Consider the following 27,599-nt stretch of genomic DNA (forward strand, 5'->3'; position numbering starts at 1 on the left):
AATGGGAATTCATAGAGACAAAACAACATTCTTTATGTGAAACATTACTGAGAAAGTTTGAAGAACCGACATTTGCCACCAATGTACGTCTTGCATGAAAACTGCAAAGACAAGATGAGAAAAATTTGGACTCATATACAGAGGCATATAAACAATCATTTGTTTCTTCACTCCAGTTTTGCTAGTAAATCAGAAAATGGAATGGCTAGCAGTGCTAAAAGGTCCTTCCAACCCCACTACACACCATATGGTAGCATCCAACAAACCCTTAGATCTCGTAATCTTCCTGGTCTAGATCTTCACAAGCCCCTGTCCCATACCCACCCCCACCCCCTGTCCCCTTGACTCCCACATCACTCTTTATGCACACACATCCTCTGTTGTGTATGACTTCATACGCAATGCTAAGGACAGGTGGGCTTCATAATGGTGCGCCAACTGTCATCGTAGAAAAGCTGAACAGGAGTGGAAATGATTAACAAACAAGTTAACACAATGAATAGAAGGTTTACTTAACTTGTATTTCTCCAAGCATACGAATACTCATTACAAATAATGCAGCAACAATTAGAGTCCAGCTCATACAAGAGCAGCTAGGATGAGGCTCGCTGAACTAAGCACGAGCAATGTTGTTGTAGCGTTGAGGCTCCAAGTGCAAGTGGGGTGTGTGGCTGCTGTCGCCGGCAATCCTATACCAAGGCAGCATAAGGCTCTCATAGTCCACAGCTGCCGGAGGCGTAACTCAGTAGGCACATACCATTCGGTCCGGTGGATCCCGCACAACCGCTGTTGGCATCAGACGGAAACTTGCAATTCCATTGCTATGACAGCTGCCGGATGGTATCATTATGAGGTACCACATCCGTGCCCCCCAACCTTCTCACCATCGTCGTCTAGTGTAGTGTGAACGATGCCGGGGGAGGCAGCCCTGGAAGCAGGTGGCAATATGGAGACACTAGCCTCAGCTGAGGCCAGTGCCGAGATTCTGGTGGCGTCTCAGCAATCCTATCAGTCCCTGCAGTAAAAAGAGAGAACAACAAAGAAGTCATACAGTGGTATCTTGCTCCCAGTGCCTCCATTCACCATGCAGCCTGAAAAAGACTGAATCATTTGTTTGATACTTTGCTGGCCTAGGCAGAATGCGCACCACCCACTGTCCATGCAACAACTCTGCTGGGGATGGTCCATTGTGTAGCTTGGAGTGGTAGGAAGACAAGAATTACAACAGAGCTTGATCACATGTGTGGGAGACATGAAGTTTGCACATCTGTTGCCTAAATGTTCATACAAAGCATTCAGCTTTGCCTTTGGATTACGTGCAAAATGGTGCACACATGATGTGGTTAATGCCAGAGGGGTGCAAAACTGTTCAAACTTGGCCACAACAAATTGAGGTCCACTGCCAGTCACAAGCATTTCAGACAGTCTTTCAGACAATCCCTCAAAGCAAAAAATCAGTTACAGTCTGTGGCTTGTGGAACAAGCCATAATAGAGTTATAGGAACCATGATGGGAAATTTGCTGAAAGTGCCAGCAATGATGAGCCAACATCTATTCCAGTAAGGACTCAAAATCCGAGTGCAAGCATTACTTAGGTGCTTGAGGTATGGGCCATTCAAAGAACTGTTGAGGTGGAGCTGACTGATGCTCAGCACAGGCTTGGCACTGGGAAGTCAGCTGTTCAATTTGTGAATCCAGACTGTGTGCAGTGCAATGATGTCATACTACTTGCTAGGTGCGAATGACATCCCAGTGCCCTTGATTTATCAAATGAAGGACATCAATCTGGAGAACCACAACACATGATTGGTCATTATCAGCATGAAGCAAAATTACACCTTGTCAACTGCAAGGGGATACCTGCAGACAAAATATTGGTGAACCACAGAGCTGTGAATCTGTGTGCTGAATGTGGCCAACCATTGCGGATGTAGTGCAACAGAATCTGCAGGTCAGTCTTTGGCAATTTGCCGGTGATTAAGTGAAAACTATGCAAAACATCTGTGTCTTGTGCATCAATATAACAACAAGAAGTAGAGGACTCATAAAATGTTGAATTTGGGCCAACAGGGAGAGGAGAAAGAGCATCTGTGTTGGCATGCTTAAAGGTGGGCCGATACACAATTTGCTAGTGGTAATTTGACAAAAGAAGAGTCCATCGTTGCAGCTTCTGCACAGTGTGGGCTGGGACTAACTGAGAATGGCTAAACAAAGATTGTGGAGATTTATGGTCAGTCAACAAGTAAAATTTTCCACCAAAAAGATTATGGTAAAACTTAGTGACACCACAGACAATGGTGAGAGCCTCCTTTTCAATCTGTGAATAATTACATTGAGCTTTGTTCAATAACTTCAAAGCAAAGGCAGTTGGCCTGTCAACAGAACCAAATTTATGGACAAAACTGCACCGATGCTGTTAAAGGAAGCATCCACAGCCAAGACCACAGGTTTTTTTGGATCAAATTGAACAAGGCATCAATCACTAAGTAAAGAGTCTTTCAGCTTCTAGAAAGCAGACTGACACTCTTGTGACCAAACAAAAGAAACATTTTTCCTGTGCAAGAAATGCAAGGGAGCCACAATTTGAACAGTGTTAGGAATAAATTTGGATGTAATATGTGAGTGTCACAGATACAGACTGCAATCTCGCACACTGCATGGTGGGTGGAAGGTCATGGATAGCAAGAAAATATGATTGAAACGGGTGAGTACCCTGGCTATTAATGACACGTCCTAAGTACTTAATTCAGTCAGAGAAAACATACATTTGTCTCTGCTATATTTGAGACCAGATGCAGACAACACTTTTAAAAGAATGCAAAGATCGCTAATGAGTTCATCAGGAGTGTGAGGATTTGAGCAAAAAGTAACTTTTACAGTCAACTTCTCCAGAATGCGTTGGAATATGGCGGGTGCAGAAGCACTGGCAAATGGCAGTACCAAACATTTGAAGAGATCCACGTGAGTATTAATCACAAAGACTTGTTATGACTGCTCATTCACAGGAATTTGTAAGCAAGAACCACACAAACCAATTTTAGAAAGGTAATGATTGGCACTCACATTATCCATCAGCTCTTGTGGATGCAGCAAGGGATGACTGTCAATGACTGTTTGAAGATTCACAGTTTTCTTAAAATCATTGCACAAAAGGTGTCTGTTGGGCAGCTTCTGTGGAATAACAAGAGGGGATGCCCACTGACTGGCAGTGATGGATGCTATGACCATCTGTTCTTGAAGAGCCTGAAGGACAGGGCGAGCTCTAACAAAATGAGGCTGTACATTGTCCCTTATTGTGATATGGACAACAAAATTATTGGCTTTGTTTAAACCCTCAGAAAACAAATTCTGAAATTCTAAGCATAACTGTGCAATACTCTCCTCAGGATCAAAGGAAGAAACTGAAAGTACATTGTTATGAATGCTTAACTCTAACAAATCAAAAGAGTCTAGACCATAAGTATTAGCTCTGGAACCGTGAGATCGCTACGGTCGCAGGTTCGAATCCTGCCTCGGGCATGGATGTGTGTGATGTCCTTAGGTTAGTTAGATTTAACTAGTTCTAAGTTCTAGGGGACTAATGACCTCAGAAGTTGAGTCCCATGGTGCTCAGAGCCATTTGAACCATAAGTATTAGCAATGTCTCAGGAGGAAAGCATTGCAAATGTCATTGTCTTTGTCAAATTTCGGAAAGTTGTGGGAAGTCAACAAGTGCCTAAGGCAGAAATGTTTTGGCTGTTATATGGTGTTAGTGTATGATGCGATGTACACAGCTTAGTTCTGGCAAGCAATTTGTAAGTGCTATAGTTTAGTAAACTCACTGAAGCCCCAATGCCAAGTTGCAAATGGACTGCTTGTCCAGCAGTTGTAAGAGATAAAAAAAAAACTTTGTTGCCCTCACATACCAATACAGATGAGTTGCGTGCCTTTCTTAAATGGCTGTTGCACTGCTGTTTTGCACTAACGACACTGTGGGGCTTTGAAAACACACTACACGCTGCTTGTGACTTTGATTTGCATGGAGGACCGGGTTTATACGAGCACTGTGGCTGTGGCCGGCTGGGCTGCTGTTTGTGGGCGAGCTGCGATGCCTGCTTCCTGTGTCTATCTACAGAACAAACAGGTTCTACCTCAAAACTCTCTGCTGCACTTTCACAGGAATCCTGATAGTCTCAAATCTGCAAAATCTGTTGCAAGGAAGGGTTTGGATGTTTAAGAATCTATTCCTGAATTCAAGAGTCAACTACATTGTGCATAATGGCATCACAAATCATTGCTTCTTTGTAGTAATTGCCACAGTCACATTTGAATCTACACTGTCTAGTAAGGCCTTGTAGTTCAGTCACCCGCTGATGGTATGTCTGTCCTTATTGCTTATGCTACCTAAAAAATCTGTAACAGGCAGCTGCCACTTGAACCACGTTCTCATAACACTGTGTAAGCATCTGCAACAGGTAATTGTATGGAACTAGTTCAGGGTGGAATCTAGGAAAAAGTTTGTTGCATAGCTGATAAACCGTCACTCCCACTGTGAGTAAGAAATAAGCATGTTTGACAGTACACTGTATGTGATGTGTTGCAATGTGCACGTTGAACTGTGCAAGGTACTCTGTCCAGTATTCCTTCATCTTGTCTACATCTACATCTACATCTATACTCCGCGAGCCACCTTACGGTGTGTGGCGGAGGGTACTTATTGTACCACTATCTGATCCCCCCTTCCCTGTTCCATTCACGAATTGTGCGTGGGAAGAACGACTGCTTGTAAGTCTCCGTATTTGCTCTAATTTCTCGGATCTTTTCGTTGTGATCATTACGCGAGATATATGTGGGCGGTAGTAATATGTTGCCCATCTCTTCCCGGAATGTGCTCTCTCGTAATTTCGATAATAAACCTCTCCGTATTGCGTAACGCCTTTCTTGAAGTGTCCGCCACTGGAGCTTGTTCAGCATCTCCGTAACGCTCTCGCGCTGACTAAATGTCCCCATGACGAATCGCGCTGCTTTTCACTGGATCATGTCTATCTCTTCTATTAATCCAACCTGGTAAGGGTCCCATACTGATGAGCAATACTCAAGAATCGGACGAACAAGCATTTTGTAAGCTACTTCTTTCGTCGATGAGTCACATTTTCTTAGAATTCTTCCTATGAATCTCAACCTGGCGCCTGCTTTTCCCACTATTTGTTTTATGTGATCATTCCACTTCAGATCGCTCCGGATAGTAACTCCTAAGTATTTTACGGTCGTTACCGCTTCCAATGATTTACCACCTATGGCATAATCGTACTGGAATGGATTTCTGCCCCTATGTATGCGCATTATATTACATTTATCTACTCATAAAACAGCAGCAGATATGCAGGTGGTGTTGTTGCCACTGGATCAAGCACTTGTGCCATTTGTTTACTCTGAAACTGAGTAAATTGAGTTAGATCAAGTGCAAGTGGCATAGCAGGTGATTGTGGCTTGGCAGCATTGTAACTAAGCAATGCAGAAAATAACAAAACAATTAAGCAATGCACAAATACAAACAGCGAAAAGCAAAAATTGTACAGAGAAAACAAAAGGGAGCAAGGCAAACACAGGGTATCCTAAAGACAAGAAATAGAGAAAGCCACTAACAGCAGAAACTAAACAAAAAGATGAGAGAACAGGAAGAAAGAAACTCGAAGAGTGCCACACGCAGCCTCGATGACTCATCGCTAGAATTTTTGTGTACGACTCCATATGCAATGGTCAGAAGAGGTGGGCTACAGAGTGGTGAGGTGTCTGTCATCGTAGGAAAGCTGGACAGGAGCAGAAATAATTAGTGAACAAGTTGTCACAGTGAACAGAAGGTTTACTTAACTTGTATTTCTCCAAATGTACAAAGACTCATTACAAATAATGCTGCAAGAGTTTGGGTCCAGTTCATAAAATAACATCTGGATGTGGCTCGCTGTACTGAGCCCAAATGGTGATCTCATAACAATGAGGTTCCAAGTGCTGGTGAGGTGAGTGGCTGCCGCCGGACATGCGATGAAGGACACTCGTACTCCAGAGTGGTTGAAGGCATGGCTCTGCAGGCATCCATCACTGTCTGCCAGATCCCACGCGACCCCTATCAGTGTCAGATGGAAACTTGCAATTCTGTTGTTGTGACACCCTTGGGGTGGTATCAATATGTGATACCACAACCTCCTTTCCACAATCTTCCTCTGTCTCTGTTCTGTCTTCCCTCCTCAGTCCATGTCATTGTGTGCTTCATTAACTCCCCCTGGCTACACCACAGTCTGCTTGCTGATACCATATTTCTATCTTATACTCATGCTGCCTCTCCCTCCCAGCTGTCAGCTACGCTTCCCTCCAATACTCCCTTCCTGCTCCCTACTTCTTTTTCCACTTATCAGCTTCACCAACTCAGTCCATCTCTCGAATCAAATTGTGGTTCCTGTGATGTGTGTGTGTGTTTTCTGATAGCTATGTAGAAAATTCTCCAAAAGCTCAGCAGCATTCGGTCTTGTTCATGTGTCTGTTGACAGCTCAACACCTCAACTATGTGGTGAGTTGCTGCCATAACTCCTTCCATTATTTATAAAGACTAATATACCCATTTTTATTTAGTTAAAGATAGCATGTGATTTAGAAATTTGTGAATCCCCGGCATGGAGCCAGAGACACAAACAATTTGTTTTTGCATAGCCTATAAGCTCTCTTGTTCTACGTTATTTCAGTAGAATTTGTTCAGATGATCTATAGAACTTGGATTTAACCAATTAATAAGTAAAATCTTATTGCATAAATGGCTGGGAGGCACTGAAGGGCAGATTCAGCCACCTAACTGGAAAGGATTTTCCTATCCTTTGCATCTCCAGGCACCTTTCCTTCATGAAGTATGAGAACTATGTGGGTAAGTGTAGGTGACTGTAATGCATGTGTCTAGAATGTAGCATCATGTTTATGTTGGAGATGATGAGAGAAGGGAAACCCAGTGCTGGCAATAGCCTGCTTCTCTCGAAGAGCACCCAGGGGCTGCCCATCTTAATGTCTGCATCTGACAGATGGATGACAATCAACAGTGTCGCATGCCCTCACTTGATGAAACACTGTGGAGAGGTTTGCAGTACATTGGCGCAAAGACTAGTGATCAGGGACTTTACACCGCCATACTGTAAAGGCAAATGAAAAATTGTCAACAGCATGCAGGATAACTGGATGGTCTCCCATCCAAATACTGGCCACTCCCGGTGGTGCTTAACTTCAGTGATCAGATGGGAACTGGTGTACCCACCTTGGGGTGGCTCTTGACAAACCAATTATTAAGTTCCGTGGAGCACAACTGTTTGACATATACAAGAAAGAATGCATGTCTTTGTATATGTTGTGGAAGGATGATAAGAACAAGGTAAGAAAGATCAGGTTTTATTCAGAGGCTTAAAGGTAGTCATTCTTCCAACACTTGTTGCTAGCTGAACACACAAGTGAAGGATAAGTAGTGGTATGACCTTTTCCAGAGTGAGTAGCAATTTACAGCTGTTTGCTGTGATAGTGTGGTGTATGGGAAGGTGTCCTTGTTGAGTGACTGTAGGAGTATACAAGATGTCTTAGACAGAATTTCAAGCTGGTGCAATGAATAACTTGCTCTAAACGTAGAAGAGTGTGAGTTAATACAGATGACTAGGAAAAATAATCCTGTAATGTTTGAATACAACATTAGCAGGATACTGCTCGACACAGTCACACTGATTAAATATGTGGGCATAATGTTGCAAAGCAATGTGAAATGGAATGAGCACATCAGGTTGGAAGTAAGGAAGGTGAATGCTCAACTTCATTTTATTTGGAAAGTTTTGGGAAGGCATAGCTCATCCATAAAGGAGACAGTATATAGAATGCTAGCTAGTGTGAAACTTTCTTCAGTACTTTTCAAGTGTTTATCCCCAACAGGTTGGATTTAAGAAAGACACTGAAGAAGCAATTCAGAAGCATACTGCTAGATTTGTTACCAGTTGGTTTGATCAGCGTGCATGTTTTATAGATATGCTTTGTGAAGTCAAGTGGGAATCCTTGAAGGGAAGACAATTCTCTTTTTGAAAGGCATTACTGTGGAAATTTACTCTTTTGGCAAGGTATTACTTTGGAAATTTAGAGAACTGGCATTTGATACTGACTGCAGAATCATTCTACTGTTGTCAACATACATTTTGTATAAGGACCACGAAGATAAGATACGAGAAATTAGGGCTCTTACGGAGGCTTGTGGACAGTCCTTTTTCCCCTCACTCTGTTTGCAAGTGAAACAGGCAAGGAAATGACTATTAAAAGCGTGTGGACTCTCCGCCACACACCGCACAGTGGCATACAGAGTATGTATGTAGATGTAGTGTACAGTGTGGCTTCTGCATTATTTCATCTAATCTACATCTATATAGATACTCCACAAGCCACTGCATGGCATGTGGCAGAGAGTACGCTGTACCACAACTAGTAATTTGCTTTCCTGTTCCACTTGCAAATAGAGTGAGGGAAAAGCAACTGCCTATGTGCCTCCTTATGTGCTATAATTTCTTGTATCTTATCTTTGTGGTCCTTACACACAATGTATGTTGACATCAGTAGAATCGCTCAGCAGTTAGCTTCAAATGCTGGTCCTCTAAATTTTCTCAGTTGTGTTCCTTGAATAGAACATCACCTTTCCTACAGGGTTCCCCTGTGAGTTCCCAAAACATCTCTGTAACATTTACATGTTGTTTGAACCTATCGGTAACAAATCTAGCAGCCCACCTCTCAGTTGCTTCGTTGTCTTTCTTTAATCTGACCTGGTACGGATCTCAAACACTTGATCAGTGCTCAAGAATATGTCACAAGAGCATCCTACATGCAGTGTCTTTTACAGATGAACCACACTTTTCCTAAAATTCTTCCAATAAATGGAAGTCAACCATTCGCCTTCCGTGCCACTGTCCTCACATGCTCATGCCATTTCATATCCCTTTGCAATGTTGTGCCCAGATGTTTAAACATTGTGACAGTGTCAAGCAGAACACTACGAATACTATATCCAATAAGTACATGTTTGTTTTTCCTACTCTTTCACAATAACTTGCGTTTTTCTACATTTAGAGCTAGCTGCCATTCATCACACCAACTAGAAATTTTGTCTAAGTCATCTTGTATCCTTCTACAATCACTGAACTTTGACACCTTACCGTACACCACGGCATTGTCAGCAAACAACTACAGATCTCTGCCCGTTCTGTCCGCCAAATCGTTTATGTAACAGCATTATTAAAAGGAAAGTTGCTACTCCCATATAGCGATGATGCTGAGTCACAGATAGGCACAACAAAAAGACTGTCACAGTGTAAGCTTTTGGCCAACAAGGCCTTTGTTGAAAACAGACACACACACACACACACACACACACACACACACACACACACACACACACACAAACTTAAAAGGTGTGAGTTGCATTTGTGTGTGTGTGTGTGTGTGTGTGTGTGTGTGTGTGTGTGTGTGTCTGTCTGTCTGTCTGTCTGTCTGTCTGTTTTTGACAAAGGCTTTGTTGGCCAAAAGCTTATATTGTGACAGTCTTTTTGTTGTGTCTATCTGCGACTTAGCATCTTCGCCATATGGTGAGTAGCAATTTTCATTTTCACAATTTTGTTACATTCCATCCTGGAATTTCCATTGTTTAAATGCTTTCTGTAATCATCTTGTGGTGCAGTTCTTCTTGTTAAGTCCGTGCTTGCTACAAAAATGGGATGAGAAATTCTGCCTTATGCAAGACTCCTTTTTTTCTGTTTTGTTTCACCCATACATGTTTCAGCACTTTCGTACTATCTTCAGTGGGTTTAATTTTTATTTTTAACTGTAAAATTGTTGTCACATGTTAACATTTGTGTTGAAACTTCCCGGCAGATTAAAACTGTATACCACAGGAGAACTTCTGTGCAGTTTGGAAGACAGGAGACGAGGTACTGGTGGAAGTAAAATTGTGAGGACGGGTTGTGAGTCATGCTTGGGTGGCTCAGCTGGTAGAGCACTTGCCCGTGAAAGGCAAAGGTACCGAGTTCGAGTCTCGGTCTGGTATACAGTTTTAATCTGCCGGGAAGTTTCAACACAAATGTTAACATGTGACAACAATTTTACAGTTAAAAATAAAAATTAAACCCACAGAAGAGAGTACAAAAGTGCTGAAAGATGTATGGGTGAAACAAAACAGAAAAAAAGGTGTCTTGCATAAGGCAGAATTTCTCATCCCATTTCCCCATAAATGGTTTTTGTATGTAGAGAAAAATAGCGGTCCTATCACATTTCCCTGGGGTGCTGTTGACGGTACCCTTGTCTCTGATGAATACTCGCCATTGAGGACCACATACTGGGTTGTATAACTTAAAAAGTCTTCGAGCCACTCACATATCTGTGAACCTATTCCATATGCTTGTACCTTCATTAACAGCTTGTGATGGGTCACCATGTGAAACGCTTTCCAGAAATCTAGAAATATGCACTCTGCCTGTGGCCCTCTGTCCATAGTTTGCAGTATATCATGTGAGAAAAGGGCAAGCTGAGTTTTGCACGAATAATGCTTTCTAAAACCATGCTGATCAGTGGACATAAGTTTCTCAGTCTCAAGAAGATTTATTAAATCTGAACTGAGAATATGTTCACAGATTCTGCAGCAAATTGAAGTTAGGGATATTGGTCTGTAATTTTATGGTTCATTCTTTTACCTTTTTATATACAGGAGTCAACTGTGCCTTTTTCCAGTCACTTGGGAGTTTGCCCTGGGTGAAAGATTCGCAATAAATGCAAGCTAGGTAAGGGGCCAAAGCCGAAGAATATTCTTTCCAAATTGGACTTAGTAACTTATTTGCTTTCAAATCTTTCAGTTGTTTCTCTACACTAGGGATGCTTATTACTATGTCATCCATACAGGAATCTGTCCGATGGTCAAATGACAGTACATTTGTATGATTTATTGAACATGAAATTTAAATTTCAGCTTTTGTTTTGCTATCTTCAGCTGCCACATCGTACCTGACAACAAGTTCTCTGCCAGATCTTTTGCTAAGTTGTGACAGTGGTAGTTGTTGTATGCTTTGTGCATAGATCTTTTCACAGATGGACAAATCTCTACTAATCTTTGCGTGTCGTCATTTGTGTGTTTTCTTTAGAATCAAGAGTGCAACAGCCTCTGCTTCCTCAGTATGCTTGAAAAGGGCAAGCTGAGTTTTGCATGAGCAATGCTTTCTAAAACAATGCTGATTTGTCAACATAAGCTTCTTGGTTTCAAGAAGATTTATCACATTTGAACTGAGAATATGTTCACGGATTCTGCAGCAATCCGAAGTTAGGGATACTGATCTGCAATTTTATGGTTCCTTTCTTTTGCCTTTGTATATACAGGAGTCACTTTTGCTTTTTCACTGTCACTTGCAACTTTGTGCTAGGTGAAAGACTTGCAATAAATGCAGGGTAGATAAGGGGCCAAAGCCATAGAGTACTCTTTGTAAAATCAAATTGGGATTCCATTCTGACCTAGTGACTTATTTGCTTTCAAACATTTCAGTTGTTTCTCTACACTAGGGATGCTTATTACTATGTCGTGAATACAGGAGTCTATCCAGTGGTCAAATGATGGTATGTGTGTATGATTCTCATGCATTAATGATTTCTTCAATGTGAAATTTAAAACTTTGGCTTTCGTTTTGCTATCTTGAACTGCCACATCATACTTACAACAAGGGCTGGATAGGAAGCCTTAGGTCCACTTAGCGATTTTACATGGGAACAGAGTTTTCTCAGGTGCTGTACCGGATCTTTTACTAAAGTATGATGGTGGTGGTTGATGTATGCTTTGCACATGGACCTTTTCACAGACACATGAAACTCTATTAACCTTCGCTTGTCATTGTATGTGTGTTCTCTTTGGAACCAAGAGTGCAACAGCATTTTATGAATTTCATTATTAAACTATATTGGGTCTTTCCCATCCTTAATCCACTTACTAGGGTTATAACTCTCCAGACCACAATTTACAATCTGCTTAAACTTTGCCCATAATTCTACGTCTTACTGGCACTAAGTGATGTCTATTCACAGTCTAAGTGAGAGGGTAAAAATTGCTTATCTGCTATTTCCAGCTTTCTTGACTGATTTATTAACTTCCTGTAGATGTTGAACTCGTAACAGGTTAAAACTTATAAGTGACCTTTGTTAGTAACCCAGACAACAGAGTTAAGTGAGCCCTACTCACCAAAGGTAGTTATCTAGGTTTGGGTCCTGTCTGGTACTTGCTTTTAACCTGTAAGAAATTTTCAACTTTAATAGCAGCATGAATGTTTTAAAATTACTGGTAATATCTGGTTAAGTGAAAAATAATGCCCATTGCAGGTGAAAGTGACATCGTCGCGTCTGGTTAGAGGACGAAGAGCGAAGTTACTGGCAATCAGATCATTGGAAAGTAAAGTAACATGTGTCGAAAAGAGAAAAGTTGAGCCTCCTGTGAACAAAGATGATGTGCACAATGTGACAATTAATGACTTACCAGATGAGCTGCTTCTCAATGTTATGAAGTTCCTGTCAGTGGAGGAGCTGCTGATAGCTCAAGAGGTATGCCACCGCTGGGAGCAGCTGACTTATGGACCAAGTGTTTGGTTGAACAAGAGTTTTGTTGTTTGGTAAGTACTGTCCAAGTGACAATTTAATTACTTTAATGGAACTCTAGTTATCAGTATCAGTACATGGGCCTCTTATTCATTCATCTGAGTTCCTGTTGGAACTAGAGACTATTGACCCTCCAGCTGCGGGCGAAGCAGATGTGCAGTCAGCAATTTCCATACAATTTTATGGGATCCACAATTATCACTTCGAATGCAATTTCTTCTCTGTTTGCATATCAGAAGTGACAATTTTACTGTCAAATACTTTTCTGTTGGTTTGGAATGTTTTAGGCTGCTATTCTCCAATTTTTTTTTTTTGCTCTTGAATACACGGGTTCGCTATTTTCCTAGAGCTTGTGTATGGAACTTTGCTGTAAGATATTCAACACTCAGAAAATTTACCAGTAAGTTTATTTTGTTTCTATAATGTTGAACTTGATTTTCAGGTTTCCCTCATTGTTTATGTTAAATGTCAATTAAAATAAACTCAAAAGTAAGTTTTTGGTTTTTTTATACATTCCTATAATTTTATTCTTAAAACTGTTCTAACTATCAAATAGAAATAATCTGCAACTTTACACAGAAAAAACTAAAAATTGCCTACAGTGTAAGGGAATGTATATGGAATAGACGTATATGGAATGCACAGAGCCCATATTCTGAAAGCTGATAAAACTGGTCTACATCTGGCAGAAATTAAGACAGGTTTCAATCATGCTGAGTAAATGACTTCTTCTTTGGGCACTGCAGAAAAAGAAGAGGTGATGAAGTCTCGCATAGTGTTGGCAAATACATCCAAAGAAGCGATATGGTGATTAAATTTGTGGTACCACATCTTATGTCATTAGAATTTCTTATCATACATAAAGAAATGGTTGTTGAAGATGCTTCATCATTTATGCTCGAGTATGAATAGTGGCATTTGATGAATATTTTTCTGCTTAATGAAACACCCAGTCATAAGAAGACAGATTTCATATATGGTATAAGGTATAACAGAGATGAAGTTTGATTGGTTATGAAGATTGGTTAGCAACACATATTGCATTTTATGTACCCAGCAGCTTCAACTGGTCTATTGTGTAGCTTGGCCACCACGTAGGCATTGTGTGCAAAATTATCCTTCAGTCTTCACCTGAGTGTGCACCATTTTGAAACTTCTTGATAAAAGTTTGGAAAGTAGGGAGAGTCATACTGATGAAACTGAAGCTGTGAAGGCAAAGAGTGGATCAGATCTGAATAGCTTACTAGATCACTGATTATGAAAGGTGAGGTTCTAGCTTTGAGTCTCAGTCCAACACACAGTTTAATCTGTCATCAGGCCTCAACAGTGCACACTCTGCTGGAGAGCGAAAGGGTCATTCAGGAATTTTATTTGTTATTCATTAGTTATTGTTTGTCATTATGTAATATGGGGTTGTGATAAGTCTGAAAATAAACAATCCTAATGCTTCTGAAGTCATTGTTGTTGTTGTTGTTGTTGTGGTCTTCAGTCCTGAGTCTGGTTTGATGCAGCTCTCCATGCTACTCTATCCTGTGCCAGCTTCTTCATCTCCCAGTACCTACTGCAACCTACAACCTTCTGAATCTGCTTAGTGTACTCATCTCTTGGTCTCCCTCTACGATTTTTACCCTCCATGCTGCCCTCCAATACTAAATTGGTCATCCCTTGATGCCTCAGAACATGTCCTACCAACCGATCCCTTCTTCTGGTCAAGTTGTGCCACAAACTTCTCTTCTCCCCAATCCTATTCAATACTTCCTCATTAGTTATGTGATATACCCATCTAATCTTCAGCATTCTTCTGTAGCACACATTTTGAAAGCTTCTATTCTCTTCTTGTCCAAACTATTTATCATCCATGTTTCACTTCCATACATGGCTACACTCCATACAAATACTTTCAGAAATGACTTCCTGACACTTAAATCTATACTCGATGTTAACAAATTTCTCTTCTTCAGAAACGCTTTCCTTGCCATTGCCAGTCTACATTTTATATCCTCTCTACTTCGACCATCATCGGTTATTTTGCTCCCCAAATAGCAAAACTCCTTTACTACTTTAAGTGTCTCATTGACTAATCTAATTCCCTCAGCATCACCCGACTTAATTCGACTACATTCCATTATCCTCGTTTTGCTTTTGTTGACGTTCATCTTATATCCTCCTTTCAAGATGCTATCCATTCCATTCAACTGCTCTTCCAAGTCCTTTGCTGTCTCTGACAGACTTACAATGTCATCGGCGAACCTCAAAGTTTTTATTTCTTCTCCATGGATTTTAATACCTACTCTGAATTTTTCTTTTGTTTCCTTTACTGCTTGCTCAATATACAGATTGAATAACATCGGGGAGAGGCTACAACCCTGTCTTACTCCCTTCTCAACAACTGCCTCCCTTTCATGTCACTCGACTCTTATAACTGCCATCTGGTTTCTGTAGAAATTGTAAATAGCCTTTCGCTCCCTGTATTTTACCCCTGCCACCTTTAGAATTTAAAGAGAGTATTCCAGTCAACATTGTCAAAAGCTTTCTCTAAGTCTACAAATGCTAGAAACGTAGGTTTGCCTTTCCTTAATCTTTCTTCTAAGATAAGTCGTAAGGTCAGTATTGCCTCACGTGTTCCGGTATTTCTATGGAATCCTTCTGAAGTCAGCCCAGTAATATTTTTCAGTGCAAGAAGATGTAAAAATTCTCTCTGATGTTATGGAATTGCAGCCTGTTATAAAGTTGACTGTGTTGCACTATCAAGCAATACAGAATGTTGCACTGGTAATTTGACAATAATAGTGACAATCATTGAAGCTTTTGCGCCCTGTGGTCAGGAATTTGGTTTGATGGATGAAACAGCGCAGTCAAAGGCTTATGCTGTTAGAAGGAAAAGTTGTCTGCCATATAGGTAATGATGAAACTTGGTGACACAATATATTAGAGCCAGGGCTTCCTTCTCCAGGTGACTATACTTAATCTGAGCACTGTTCAACATTTTGGAAGCAAATGTGTTGGGGCATTCTGTTTTGCCAATTTTGTGGGATAAAACCACCCCAATGCCATGGAATGAGGCATTGACTGCAAGCAAAAATGATTTGAGTGGATCGTAGTGCCTAAGGCAAGGTTGATGAAGCAATGCATTTTTCAAACTTTGAAAAGCAGTGGCAATTTACATTGCATTAGGAATGAACTTTATGTAGTATGTCAATTTTCCGAGAACAGTTTGCAGTTCACTTAAATTCTTAGGAGATGGCAATTGCTGAATTGGTTGAAAATGTTTCATTGAAGGATGAGCGCCATTGGTGTTGATGATGTGTCCTAAGTATTCAATCATTGTGTTGAAAAAAGAACATTTCTGCAAATTACATTTGAGGCCTGCCTCAGTTAAAATTTGAAAAAGATTGTCAAATTTTTAAAGGTGGTGTTATGGCGTTTGCCAAGAGACCTTTATGTCTTCAAGATAGGAAGACACCATAGATGTTACTTGTTCGAGAAATTTTTGAAACAACGCAGGCATGGAAGCACATCTAAAAGGTAGGCATTGCTATTCAAACAAGATAGCATGAATATTGGCAGCAAAAAATTTCTTTGTCCATGTCCAGTGGTAATCGAAGCTATGCTTTTGCAAGATCAATTTTTGAGAAGAACTGTCCTCCCGATAGGTGATCCAAAATTTCCTGTGTATGTGGGAGCAAGTAGGAGTCAGTGACTGTCTGTGAATTTACTGTGCATCTGATATTGTCCCACGTGACTCATGAATGATGACTAGGGGTGATGCTCACTGACTTGCTGAAATAGGTTTTAAGATACTCTGAATTTCTGTAGCCATGCTGTCATGTAATGCATGAGGTACAGGGCATGCACAGCAAAATTTGGGTTGTGCATTAGCTTTCAATTAATATGAATGTGAAAATTTTTTGCTCATCCTAGAGTACCGTCGAACAAATGTTGCTACTTGTTGCAGACTTGTTTGAATTGTGGCTTGGGAAACGTTTGTGTCAATGGCATGCACATTGTCCTGTATGTCTGAACCGAAGGAATCAAATGCATCCATGCCTAAAATATTTGGGCTCATGCAAGAGCTAACTACAGTGAAAGAGACTTCCATAGTCGTGTTTTTTTTATATAAGCAGGTAAGCGGCACACTCCAAACATTGAAATGCTGTCGCTTTTATAGGCAATGAGTTGCAGACTTGATGCATGCAAATACGGTTGGCTAGTTTTTTCATATGTATCTATGTCAAGCAATGTTACAGAAGCTCTGGTACCTAGTTGAAAACGCACTGACTGTTTACAAATTTGCAATGTAATTGACAGTTTGCAGTCTGTTCTCTGAATACAATTTCCATTCCATGTTGTGAAAAACTGTTCTGTTTCCACAAGCACACTAAAGCAGCTTCATGAAGTTCTAGATTGGGAGAGCCTTTTTGAAGCGTGTGCCTGTGAGTTATTCACATTAAATGTGTGTGTGTACATTTTCTGTGCTTTCACTTGTCTGGTTTTTGAGCAGGAGGAGGCATAGAATCTGAACATGAAATAATATTGATTTCCATCCATTCCAGCTTTGCATTATTCCTTCATGAAACAGAAAATATATCTAGTCTCTTGCAGGCAGACCAGTCTTTTATGTCCTGTGCGATAACAAAATTAGCATTCAGCTTGTCTGAAGAAGCAATTCTTCTGATCATGGGTGACATAGCATTTCACAAATGACTTGGCTTTATGTGGAGATGGGGCATTGTAATTAGCATTGCACTGGTGTGCCAAATGCTGTGTGTAGTGTGTCTGGCCTTCTTTAAGCGGGTCTGACTTGCGAGTGCTGGGGCCGGGGCTGTGGCTGGGGCATTGGGTTGTTTGTATCAAGTGAAGTGATGACTGATAGACAGAAATCTTGCTTGGCTGTATCTTGAACTTCATGTGCATCAATAACTTCAAGCACTACACTGAGGCTAGGGTTGCAATGATTTAGAATTTTGCCTGTAAATCTCTGATCTGACAGATTCTGAATATTAATATTGTGAAGCATTTCATTCTGATAAGTTGTGCCACAGTTACAAATGAATTTACAGTCTTCAGTCATGCCCTGCAATTCTGCAATCCATTCTTTATAGGATTGATCACTGTGATGTTGGGTGCATAAATATTTATATTGTGCAGCAGCAACATGTATTTGACTCCCAAACATTTCATCTAATCTTGCAGTTATGACCTCACAGGGCTGGGTTTGTGTCTCACTGAGTGGAAACAATTTCACTAGGAAGTGGTAGATGGACACTCACACAGATGAAAAGAAAATTTTGTAGTCATCAGAATATTGATGCAGCTGTGGTACATTTTGTTTCAATGTTTCCTTCATCTCATCAAACTGTCAGAAGGGAAGAGGCAGCAGCTGAATTCCTTCTTTAGCTTCTGACACCTTGTGCTGCTGGGCTGCTTGCAGTTGTATGAAGCAAGGAACTGCTGACAGCAGTTCTGTTATTTGTTGACTCTGGAACTGAATAATAGATGTTAGATGCTGCTCAGCACTTACATGTTGCTCTCCCTCGTTTACCATGATTCCTTAAATATCTCCACGTAAATATTCAGCTTATATATTTCAAATTAACGTACGCACACACACAAAAAGGAATTCAATAGAGAGAAAAAATTGTCCTGCTGTGGTGCCCAAACCTCCTTGTTCCACTTTCCATTTGCTCCTCACCAGTCTGTCATGTCTTCCTTTGCACGCTGTGTGGTTCTTTAAAATTCAGGTATCAGTCTGTTCTACATCTAATATCAAATAGCAAAAATAATACACAACTTTGTTACTGTAGATGCAGTGTAAGCTACTAGCAGTAGATTTGAATGTAGCAATAATATATGATATGTAAAGAAAAGTGGTGGGAGGACTGAGCCAAATGGAGAGGACTCATCAGCACCCAGACCTGGCAGTAGCTGGAGCGGGATTCGGATAGAGATTGATAGAATAATATATACAGACACAAAAGATTTATAAACCTGTCACTCTTCAATACAATGTCTGTTCAGAAGATCACACTCCCTGACCACCATGAAAGTCTATAAATGTTATTCAACTGGCCAACACACAAAAATGGAGTCAGTGTATGAATGTTCCAACTTAAGTACTCCCACCACTGTAGCTCCAAAGAAGGGTGCTTGCTGCTACGGCAGTGCTCTCGTGCCGCAATGGTGACTGTAGAACTTGGAGCAGCATAACTCGTGGCGCATGTATTTGAATGTGTGGCCGACTGGATAGTGACTGATACCACAGATGAGAGCTTGTGTGAAGTTTAAAAAGGAGGAGGGAGATTTAGGCAAAATACAAACTGTAAAGGTAGATCATGCGTCTGAACCTCAGTAACAAAGAGAATTGATTCTGAAAGGTAAGAATCTGGCTTCAAGTTCCAGTTCTGTGAATTTGTTTCCTGTAACTTACTTGCTTCTTCATGTCATCACAAAATATATCACATCGATCAGTCACTTAGTTTGCCTCTTCTAAGGACTCAAGAATAACTTGTGGGCCACAATTCCGAACATCAGCCTCAATTCTTCATGTTCAGATTTTTAAAAACATTATCTGTGCATAATGTTGGGAGAGAATATACAAATTATGCATTAATTATTTCCAGGCATGGGCGTCACGCTGTACCTTTGGCACGAGGTGACAGAATTGGGTAAGTTGATAAATAATTTTGTGACTCAGTTGGGTATATCTAATAGTTGCATTGTTTCTTAGGGAGTCATTAATATTTCTCTGAGAAATTTCAGTAAGTACAGCTATTGCGGATCATTAGACTTTTCATTCAGTTTTGTATTTTAAAAGCTTCTACACCTGATGGAAATACCTGTGTTATACTGTATGAATTCAGTTATGTAGTATTTATTAATAAGAAATCGTACTGAGTATAATAGTCGAGAATCTTGGCTGTAATATACCATTAATATGAGAAAAGACAAATGCTTGTTGTAAAGAAGAGTTTAGTGGCAGAGGGGCACACAGACAAGAGTAATGATGATTATTATTCACTGTTAAACTGCCATTTCTTATCAGATCAGACATACACTCATGGACAGCCACTCATTTGCATGACTCTGTGGCATGATGGTCCAGTATGTATGGCTTTCATATTCTTCTTTGGACTATCAGTTTCAGTTTTTGTGTTATGCTTGTCATAATACGAATTATGCTCAATGTAATACACGAAGAAATTGTCTATTCACAGAAAAGCTTACTAGCTCCAACTGCAGCATCACGGCTTATTCTTTATACCTTATGAGCTATACTCAACTCTGGCAGATCTTCCTGCAAATATTATCAGTTTTGTAGGTGGTAGTCATGTAATGGTTTTCAAAGAGCACTGTGAAGTCAGTTATGCATCTGTGAAAGACCCTGCTATGACCTAGGCAAGACAAGCACAGTGAGACATGTATTACCAGTTACTTACATTACTGAACATCATTTCTAAGCAACAAGAAATGTTTCCGAGCAGCAAGTAAGTTTGTTTCGGCTCATGTCAGAATCCAGGGCAGCTGCATCCACGGCACAGGAACAGGTGGAGACTGTGGTGCAGGAGTAGGGATCGCTTGGGCCAGTGGTGAACCAGCTACAAATGTGCCGGAGGTGACTGAAGATGTGATGGGCCAAGATGAGCAGCACTATTGGTTGGATTGAGTTGGGAAGCCAGAGAGGATGGAGAAGAAGTCCCCCAAGAGAGAGAGAGAGTATGCAGGAGCATGGAATCTATTGTGGGCATCATAATGAACAGTGAGTTAGTCACGAAAATCTGTGTAGGAGAGGGCAGGAAGGTCAATTCCAGGATTAAGGGACTGAAAAAGGTGATAGGCTGAGAGAGCTGGATGAGGTGAGGAGAAGAGCTTGGCAGTGAGAGTCATCAGTGGTGATGAAGGCCACGAAAGAATGCTCCAGATGATCAAAGAAAGCAGACCATGGCTCCAAAGTGTCATTGAAGGACTGGAGTGTCGGTGCTGATGCCTCGCTGTTGGAGAATGGGAAACAGTTGAATGGTGAGGTACTGCTGGGAAAGGGCAGCAGCTGGCTAAGGTATCAGCTTCCATGGTGGGGGCATGGCTGTTTGGCAGACTGCTGCAGGAAGAGCGTGTGATGCACTGCATGGTTTCGATGTCACAGTGTGTGGTCTGTAACTGTAACAACAATGTTGAGACAGTGAAGGGCAACTGTTGCTAGTGGTACCAGACCAAGATCTATTGAAGAGAGGAGACCTGGCAAAGCGTTAATTCGACACTGTGGAATAGAAACCTATAATCCTCATCACCACTTTTATATCCATCATCTGTTCCCTTATAAGAAATCAGCAACATCAGTAATAAGTTTCCCCTCTCTTTTCCATTAAGGTTTAGGATATGTAAAAAGAGTTTCAGCATATATCACTCTTCATGCTGACTCCAGCACATCGTTCACATGTGCTTGTCATATACCTTATGCCATCACGAGGTCTGTATGAAATGAACTCAATCACCTTGTGGTCCAGGGCATTCTGGAACTGATTCCATCAAGTATGTTACCATCCTCCATCCCAGTGACCCATAGATCAGATGGAAATCTTAGCATCTGTGTCAACTTCAAGGTCACATCAGTGCTCAGGCTATGTGCTACCATCAACCAAAGAATTATTTTCTTACCTTGCAAGTAGGCATTGCCACTCAAAGATTGATCTCTCTGAATGAATAAGAAAATTTAGGATTACACACAAGAGTAACTGAGAAAACCAATTGGAACCAAGCCCTTCCATCCGTGTGTTAGTAATCACCACCACCTCCTTATACATAGGAGTGGCACTTACATATCTCAGATGCAGCATCCAATTAATGAAGTGGAGAGGAGAGAAGCATTATGACCATGTGTGTGTGAATTGTGATCTGGCTCACGGGAAAATGTCACATGGAGAACACCTCCTGAGTGAAATTATTCCTAAGTCCCAATGCTTCCTCACAGGATCATAGATGAAGGATGGAAAATATGAGACTTACTTATTTTACATATTTGTATTATTGGGGTGTATTAATTGTACCAGTGGAAAAACCAATATCTATATGTTTACATGTTAAAAGAAAAGAGGAACCCATGTATTTATGTATGTACATGTACACATCGATGTAATTTATATAAGATTTGAGGACAAATCTTCTGGCATATGAGATGTAATGACCGAATCATAAACGGTTGCCAGAAAAAAAATAGAAAAATTATTTAAGTGTGAGTATTAGCAGAAAAGCTTGCAACTTAGACACAGTGCAGGTCACTTTTGTCAGGCCATTATGAGATAATATGCATTGAAAAACTGCTGATTTCATGCTCAGTGATTGCAAATTGGAGAGAAAAAGCAAAACAGAATTTTCCAGAGGTTCCAGGTGATATGAACTGCAATGTCATACACTTTTCAGGAGGTAGTTTGCTCTAAAGGAGTATGATTTTTATATTCAGACCAGGAATCAAGCAAAGGCAAGTTATTGGCCAAAAGCAATGCTCATACCATAGTTTTAATTCTCTTACACCCGTTTTCTGTCTCTTGCTCACTGTGATGTAAATATTCCCTACTACCCTTGCAAGATGATGTACACGAAGAAGAAACGTAAGGGACGCAGCACCTCCAACTTCTCACAGCACAATAAATAACTTTCCAGATAATTTACCATCCAGGTTAACTGTTGGCATAAGTGTGTGTGAATGCATTAAAGCAATGATATTAGTTGATTTGATACAACTCTCTTGCTACATCTAATTTCCAGTGTTCCTTTCAAATATGCCTTTCTTCTTCAAATCCCTATTGGTCAGAGTTGGAAAAAAAAATTCCTTACTGAATGATGAGATAAGTTTTTTTACATCATCTACAAATTTTTTGGCCAGTTCTGTAGTTTGCTGTGCACTGTTAAGTGACACTCTGTTTGAAATTTTGTTATCTTACATCTTCCAATTGCGTAGCACTGTTTGAAGTTATGCATCCATTCACTGCTTCCATTGAAATCACTGTAATCTATGTTGCACACAATTTTATGTGCATAATGTAGTAGGTCATTACCATGCATATCCTGTAAATTTTATCAAGCACCCCTGAAACGAAACATACAAACACCAGTTTGTGTCCTCCCAATAATATCCATATTTTTTTTTGTCTTATGCATTACATGGTCATATTGCTGCAGACGTATTCGAATCTGTTCGTAGTTGTTTTTTTACTATGCTGTGGACGATCTTCCATGCACACAATTATGTTTAGTAAACACTACTGAGACAATGATTGTCCTTCAGTATGTTGCACTGGAGATGGGATTTGTGGCTCCCTGTCTTACAGGGATGATGAACTACATCACTCAAAACCTGTTTCAATATCACTTTCACTTGTTAAGCATTTATTGTCATCATTGTACGTCTCATGTACATTGTCCACACAGTTGAGTATACACGACACCACACATTCCACTGACTCATCTTGCAGAAACACTAATATTTAATCTCCCTCTTTTTTCTCGCTCTGTGAAATATGTGGGGCATCGAGTGCTGTAAACATCATTGGCTTTTGCAACCTCGCACTCAAATTGTCCCTTGTAAGTAGTTGTGTTGAAACACACATCAGTTTATGACAGTTGTACCAATAATTGCTGTAGCACATAAGCAGGAGTCAGTAAGTAGGGTAGAAGGATCTAAATTTTAGAATGTACAAATTGATGAAACCTTGAACTGGAAGAGACATATTATTGAGCTTCTCAAACAGTTAAGTTTTACTACTTTTAGTTGTTCATATAATTGCCAATCTTGGAAGCAAATGAATTAATCTCCTGACACAGTTTGTATGTTTTCACTCTATAATGTCATAGGGAATAATTTTCTGGGGTAATCATCACTTAGAAAGAACTGCACGGGTACACTGTTATTGGAACATAGCAAATAGTAATTGATGATGTGGCCACATGTGTTGTTTTGAAATGGTGAAGTTGGCACAGAAGAGGAATTCTTGGTAGGTCATAAGAAACCAGCCAGAGAACGAATTTTTCGCTTTGAAGCAGAGTATGTACTGATAGGAAAGTTCATGGCAGATTAAAACTGTGTTTTGTACTGAGATTTGAACTCAGGGCTTTCGCCTTTCGTGGGCAAATTCTCTACCATCAGAGCTACCCAAGTGCATCTCACAACCAACCCTCAAAGCTTTACTTCCACCTCTACCTCATCTCCTATCTTCCAAACTTCACAGATGTTCTTCTGTGAAACTTGTTGGACTGATACTCCTGAAAGATATGGTATTGCGGGGACATGGCATAGCTGAGAGGATGTGTCATGTGTCTTGCTTGGGTAGCTCAGTTGGTAGAGAACTCGACTGTGACAGACAGTGGTACCAAATTTGAGTCTCATTCCGGCACACAGTTTTAATCTTCCAGGAAGTTTATATCAGTGTATATTCTGCTGCAGAGTGAAAATGCTACCTGACATTTTTTATTAGAATGTACCATGCCTCTACACAAAAGAGGATGCCTGATACAGCACAAAGTTCATTACTAATGAATTTTCCTCCTTCGGTCAACAGTAAACAAAATGATGCCTTACTTACTGTGTAAGTACAATGCAAACCTTCTCTCAGTTATTCTTAAAGTACATGTTCTTATTATCATTAATCTTAAAAAAAAAAACACGCACATACATTATAATGTTACCACATGTATGCACACAATCTACAGACACACTATTCTCAATGTTCAAATCATCAATATCACATTTTTTTTTTTTTTATATCTTAAAGATTTTTCAAAGATAGGTTTCCTTGCATTATTAACTTCAGTAAGCTCACTATGACACAGAAATTCTGTTTTAAATGCTGTTTCAAATGAAAATAAAGCCTTAAACTTAATTTGATAACTGGAACTCCTGTCTATCTCTTCTTATTGGAAATTTAATTGGAAAGTTAATTTTAGTCATATTTGCCCAACCTGTGGTTAACACTTCCTTAAATTGCTTCAAAAAAGGCAATATCATCTATAGAATTGGTGAGTGCGGCAGTAAACTCAAAATTCTCTTGCACCTTTGGTTAATCTCTTTCTTGTAGATGTTTCTCCAAAAAGTCACAGTGCTTGCAACTTACTTACTTCAACCAATTATCTGCTGTGTTCTAATGTCTCTGCCTGACCTTGCATCTCTAAGATTTTATAGTTTAACATCTTAGGTTCATTGTGTACCTCTTGAGACTGTTCATTCCCTTCATTTTCTACTGGATTATTTCATTTATTTAGTTCAGCATGCAACTTCGTAGGCAAATCTAATATTAAGAGTTTCTACTTTAAAAACTTTATCTACTTTTGTATCTATCTTTTCCCATTTTGGTTTTAAATCTGCCATACCCTTAGACAATTCTTTATTCAAGGCTTTAATGTCATTTAACAGATCTTCCTTTTGAATATGAAGTGTAGTAATACTACTCTTTATTTCCTCTATTTGGGTTTTGGTACTATGTGACAGTTCTAATTTAGCAAATAAGGGCACTCGGTCTCACTCCATTTTATGAGTAGTGACAGGCATAGAGTGAAATCAACAGTATGCCCACTAAATAGCACTAACATACAGTTACATGGTTTTAACATCACTGCACAAGACTAGAAAAATGTATATCAACAATTCCACCTGCCAAATCTCTAAAAAAGTGTCTCAGCTTAGTGCTTTTTACAGCTCACCTAATGTGGCGCACAGCAAGTTGCTCTACTCTGCTAATGCATTGTGCATGTGCAAAGTGATGTATCTACGAGCCATTGTGTAGCCATTGCCATAGTCAGCTGACCAGCTGCCACACTGCTAAGTGAAGGCGCACAGCTGTTGTGTTGGTTGGCTGCTACAGAGTCGCTCTTGGAGATCACTACTGAACTTGTAGCCTCGAAATCAGTATGCTGAATCTTCCATTTTGTTGACGTTATGTTTCTTGACTAAGGTGTTGACAGTTATTTCAGTATGTAAATATTTCTTGCTGTTGACCTGGTTGTTGTGGTCAGTTAATCTTGCTTATCTCTTCTGATGTTGGTTTTTACCAAATCACTGAATTACTTCTCCTTAAATATTGTGGTGACATTAGGTGACACTACAGCATGTACTTTGCTCCAGGTAGCGTCACGTGTTCTTCTGCTATTTCTTGAAAATTCTTTTTATTATCGTAAAAGCTCTCTTATTTAATAGCCTCTTATCTGCATCCTTCACCTTCAGCAGCAAACTGAAGTGTTTGAAAGGGCTCTGGTTATGGGATGTAACTGAATCAACAACCTTGTAAATGATCTGTCACCCTGACACTCTTCAAGCTAACTTTTACCTTGACTATTTTCTTACAGTCACCTTCTTGTAGCTTCTTGAAGCTGTGGACCTGCTATGAGTGGCTGGTGCCACTCCTTGTACCATATGACTTTGTCTCCCTATGCAGAGGATCAAGTGCTTTAAGAGAACTCAGATTTACCTTAACTCACTACAAAATGATGTAAGTGTCTTTTAAAAAACTCTTCTGTATTTGATTGTTCTCATATTTAACATTTACAACATTAGGTAACAAATCGCTTATTACTCAGAACAACACATCTGTGAATCTTAGAACAGACAGAAGAGAGTGACATTTCTGTCCAGTTTCTTTCAGCTGTTTATGCCGGTGTTTACACTGTCTACAGAGGTGCTTGCTTGCCCATCAAGCCATGATACCAAAGTATAAATGCTATCTCCTGACAGCATCATACCTTGCTGATGTCCTGTGCTCCTGCTTCTCCCATCATTTCTGCACAAACCAAAATCTAAGTATGCACATTGGAAATTCTCTAGACTCAATCTACCTAAACAACATTTTACACTAACATCTTTCATCTGTTTGCAAGAAAATGTGGAACAACCTGTTACTCCACAGGTTCTATTGCTGGTACTATTAGCTGTGGCTGTTTTTTCCAAACATTGAATAAAACAACAAGTCATCTTGGCAGTGGCCCTAACATACTATGTTTGACGTTTAGATTTCATGTATGAACTATTCATTTCCTTCATTTAGTTATTCTGATATTTTTTTATACTGACATTTGAGGTCACCTATTTGATCTTCTTTTTGTATGGAGTAGAAAGCAGAGGCAGGTCACTCAGATCTTGGATTGAGAGGGACTGTTTTTGTGAGGAGGAGGTGGTTGCTCTTCAATCTGGAGTCTGAGGGATCTGCCCCTCCTTTTCTAACCTGCCCCAACCTATTCCTCTTTACTTCCCAAGGAAAGCTACAATAGTTGTTTGTACTTTTATGTGTTTCTGTTTGCAGTACTGAGAATTTAAACTTCTAAAGATAGATAAATACTGGTGAGGCACTCTATCTCCTTGTAATTTATAATTTTCTCAAGTGAGTTATCCTTTTGAGACAGTTAAGTACAATCCCGATACTGCTTGCATAGGTCTGGATCTGACAACATTCATGTGAATAAGGAATCTGTGAGTTCTGGAAGCCATATTCAATGGCATATGTAATCTCAGTGGCCCCATATGACTAGTGCCCAAGAGGAGAGGCATATTGTTCACTCATCCATGCAGAATCATACAGCCACATCACATAGCTTGAGTTAGGAAATGGCCTGTTCACAGAAAGAGTAGTATCCACATGGAGAGCATGATGGTGTCTGGAACACTGTGAAGTTTACGCATGATGATCATTGTTGCAACTTGCCTTGACACAGCAGAAGAGGCAGGCACATCAACAGTGGTGTGCCAAATGAGAATACCAGATACAGGAGTGGCACCACACTGTCTCTTCAGTCGAGTCTTACTTCTGCGTACAGCATCACAATGGATGTATCTGAATTTGGAGGCTCCCAAGAGAATGAACATTTGCATTCATCATCAGCAAATGGTACCAACATCTGGTGTGATGGTATGAGATGCCACTTAGAGCATAACAGGATTACCTCGTCCTGTCCGAATTTTAATACAC

At 40.2% G+C, this 27,599-nt stretch overlaps 1 protein-coding gene and 1 pseudogene across 2 annotated transcripts in view; one reads left to right on the forward strand and one right to left on the reverse strand.

The window, feature by feature from the left end:
- Positions 1-27,599, forward strand: part of LOC126413340 (S-phase kinase-associated protein 2-like) — a 191,114-nt gene that overhangs the window by 41,048 nt on the left and 122,467 nt on the right. For both annotated transcript variants that reach the window (XM_050083251.1, XM_050083250.1), the window contains exons 3-4: positions 12,385-12,671; positions 19,278-19,322. In XM_050083251.1, coding sequence (XP_049939208.1) covers positions 12,385-12,671; positions 19,278-19,322 — 332 coding nt within the window. The remainder of the gene's footprint in view (positions 1-12,384; positions 12,672-19,277; positions 19,323-27,599) is intronic.
- On the reverse strand, positions 7,173-7,291 carry LOC126413655 (5S ribosomal RNA; annotated as a pseudogene).

The sequence above is a fragment of the Schistocerca serialis genome, chromosome 7 (genome assembly GCF_023864345.2).
Source record: "Schistocerca serialis cubense isolate TAMUIC-IGC-003099 chromosome 7, iqSchSeri2.2, whole genome shotgun sequence".
Lineage (NCBI taxonomy): Eukaryota > Metazoa > Arthropoda > Insecta > Orthoptera > Acrididae > Schistocerca > Schistocerca serialis.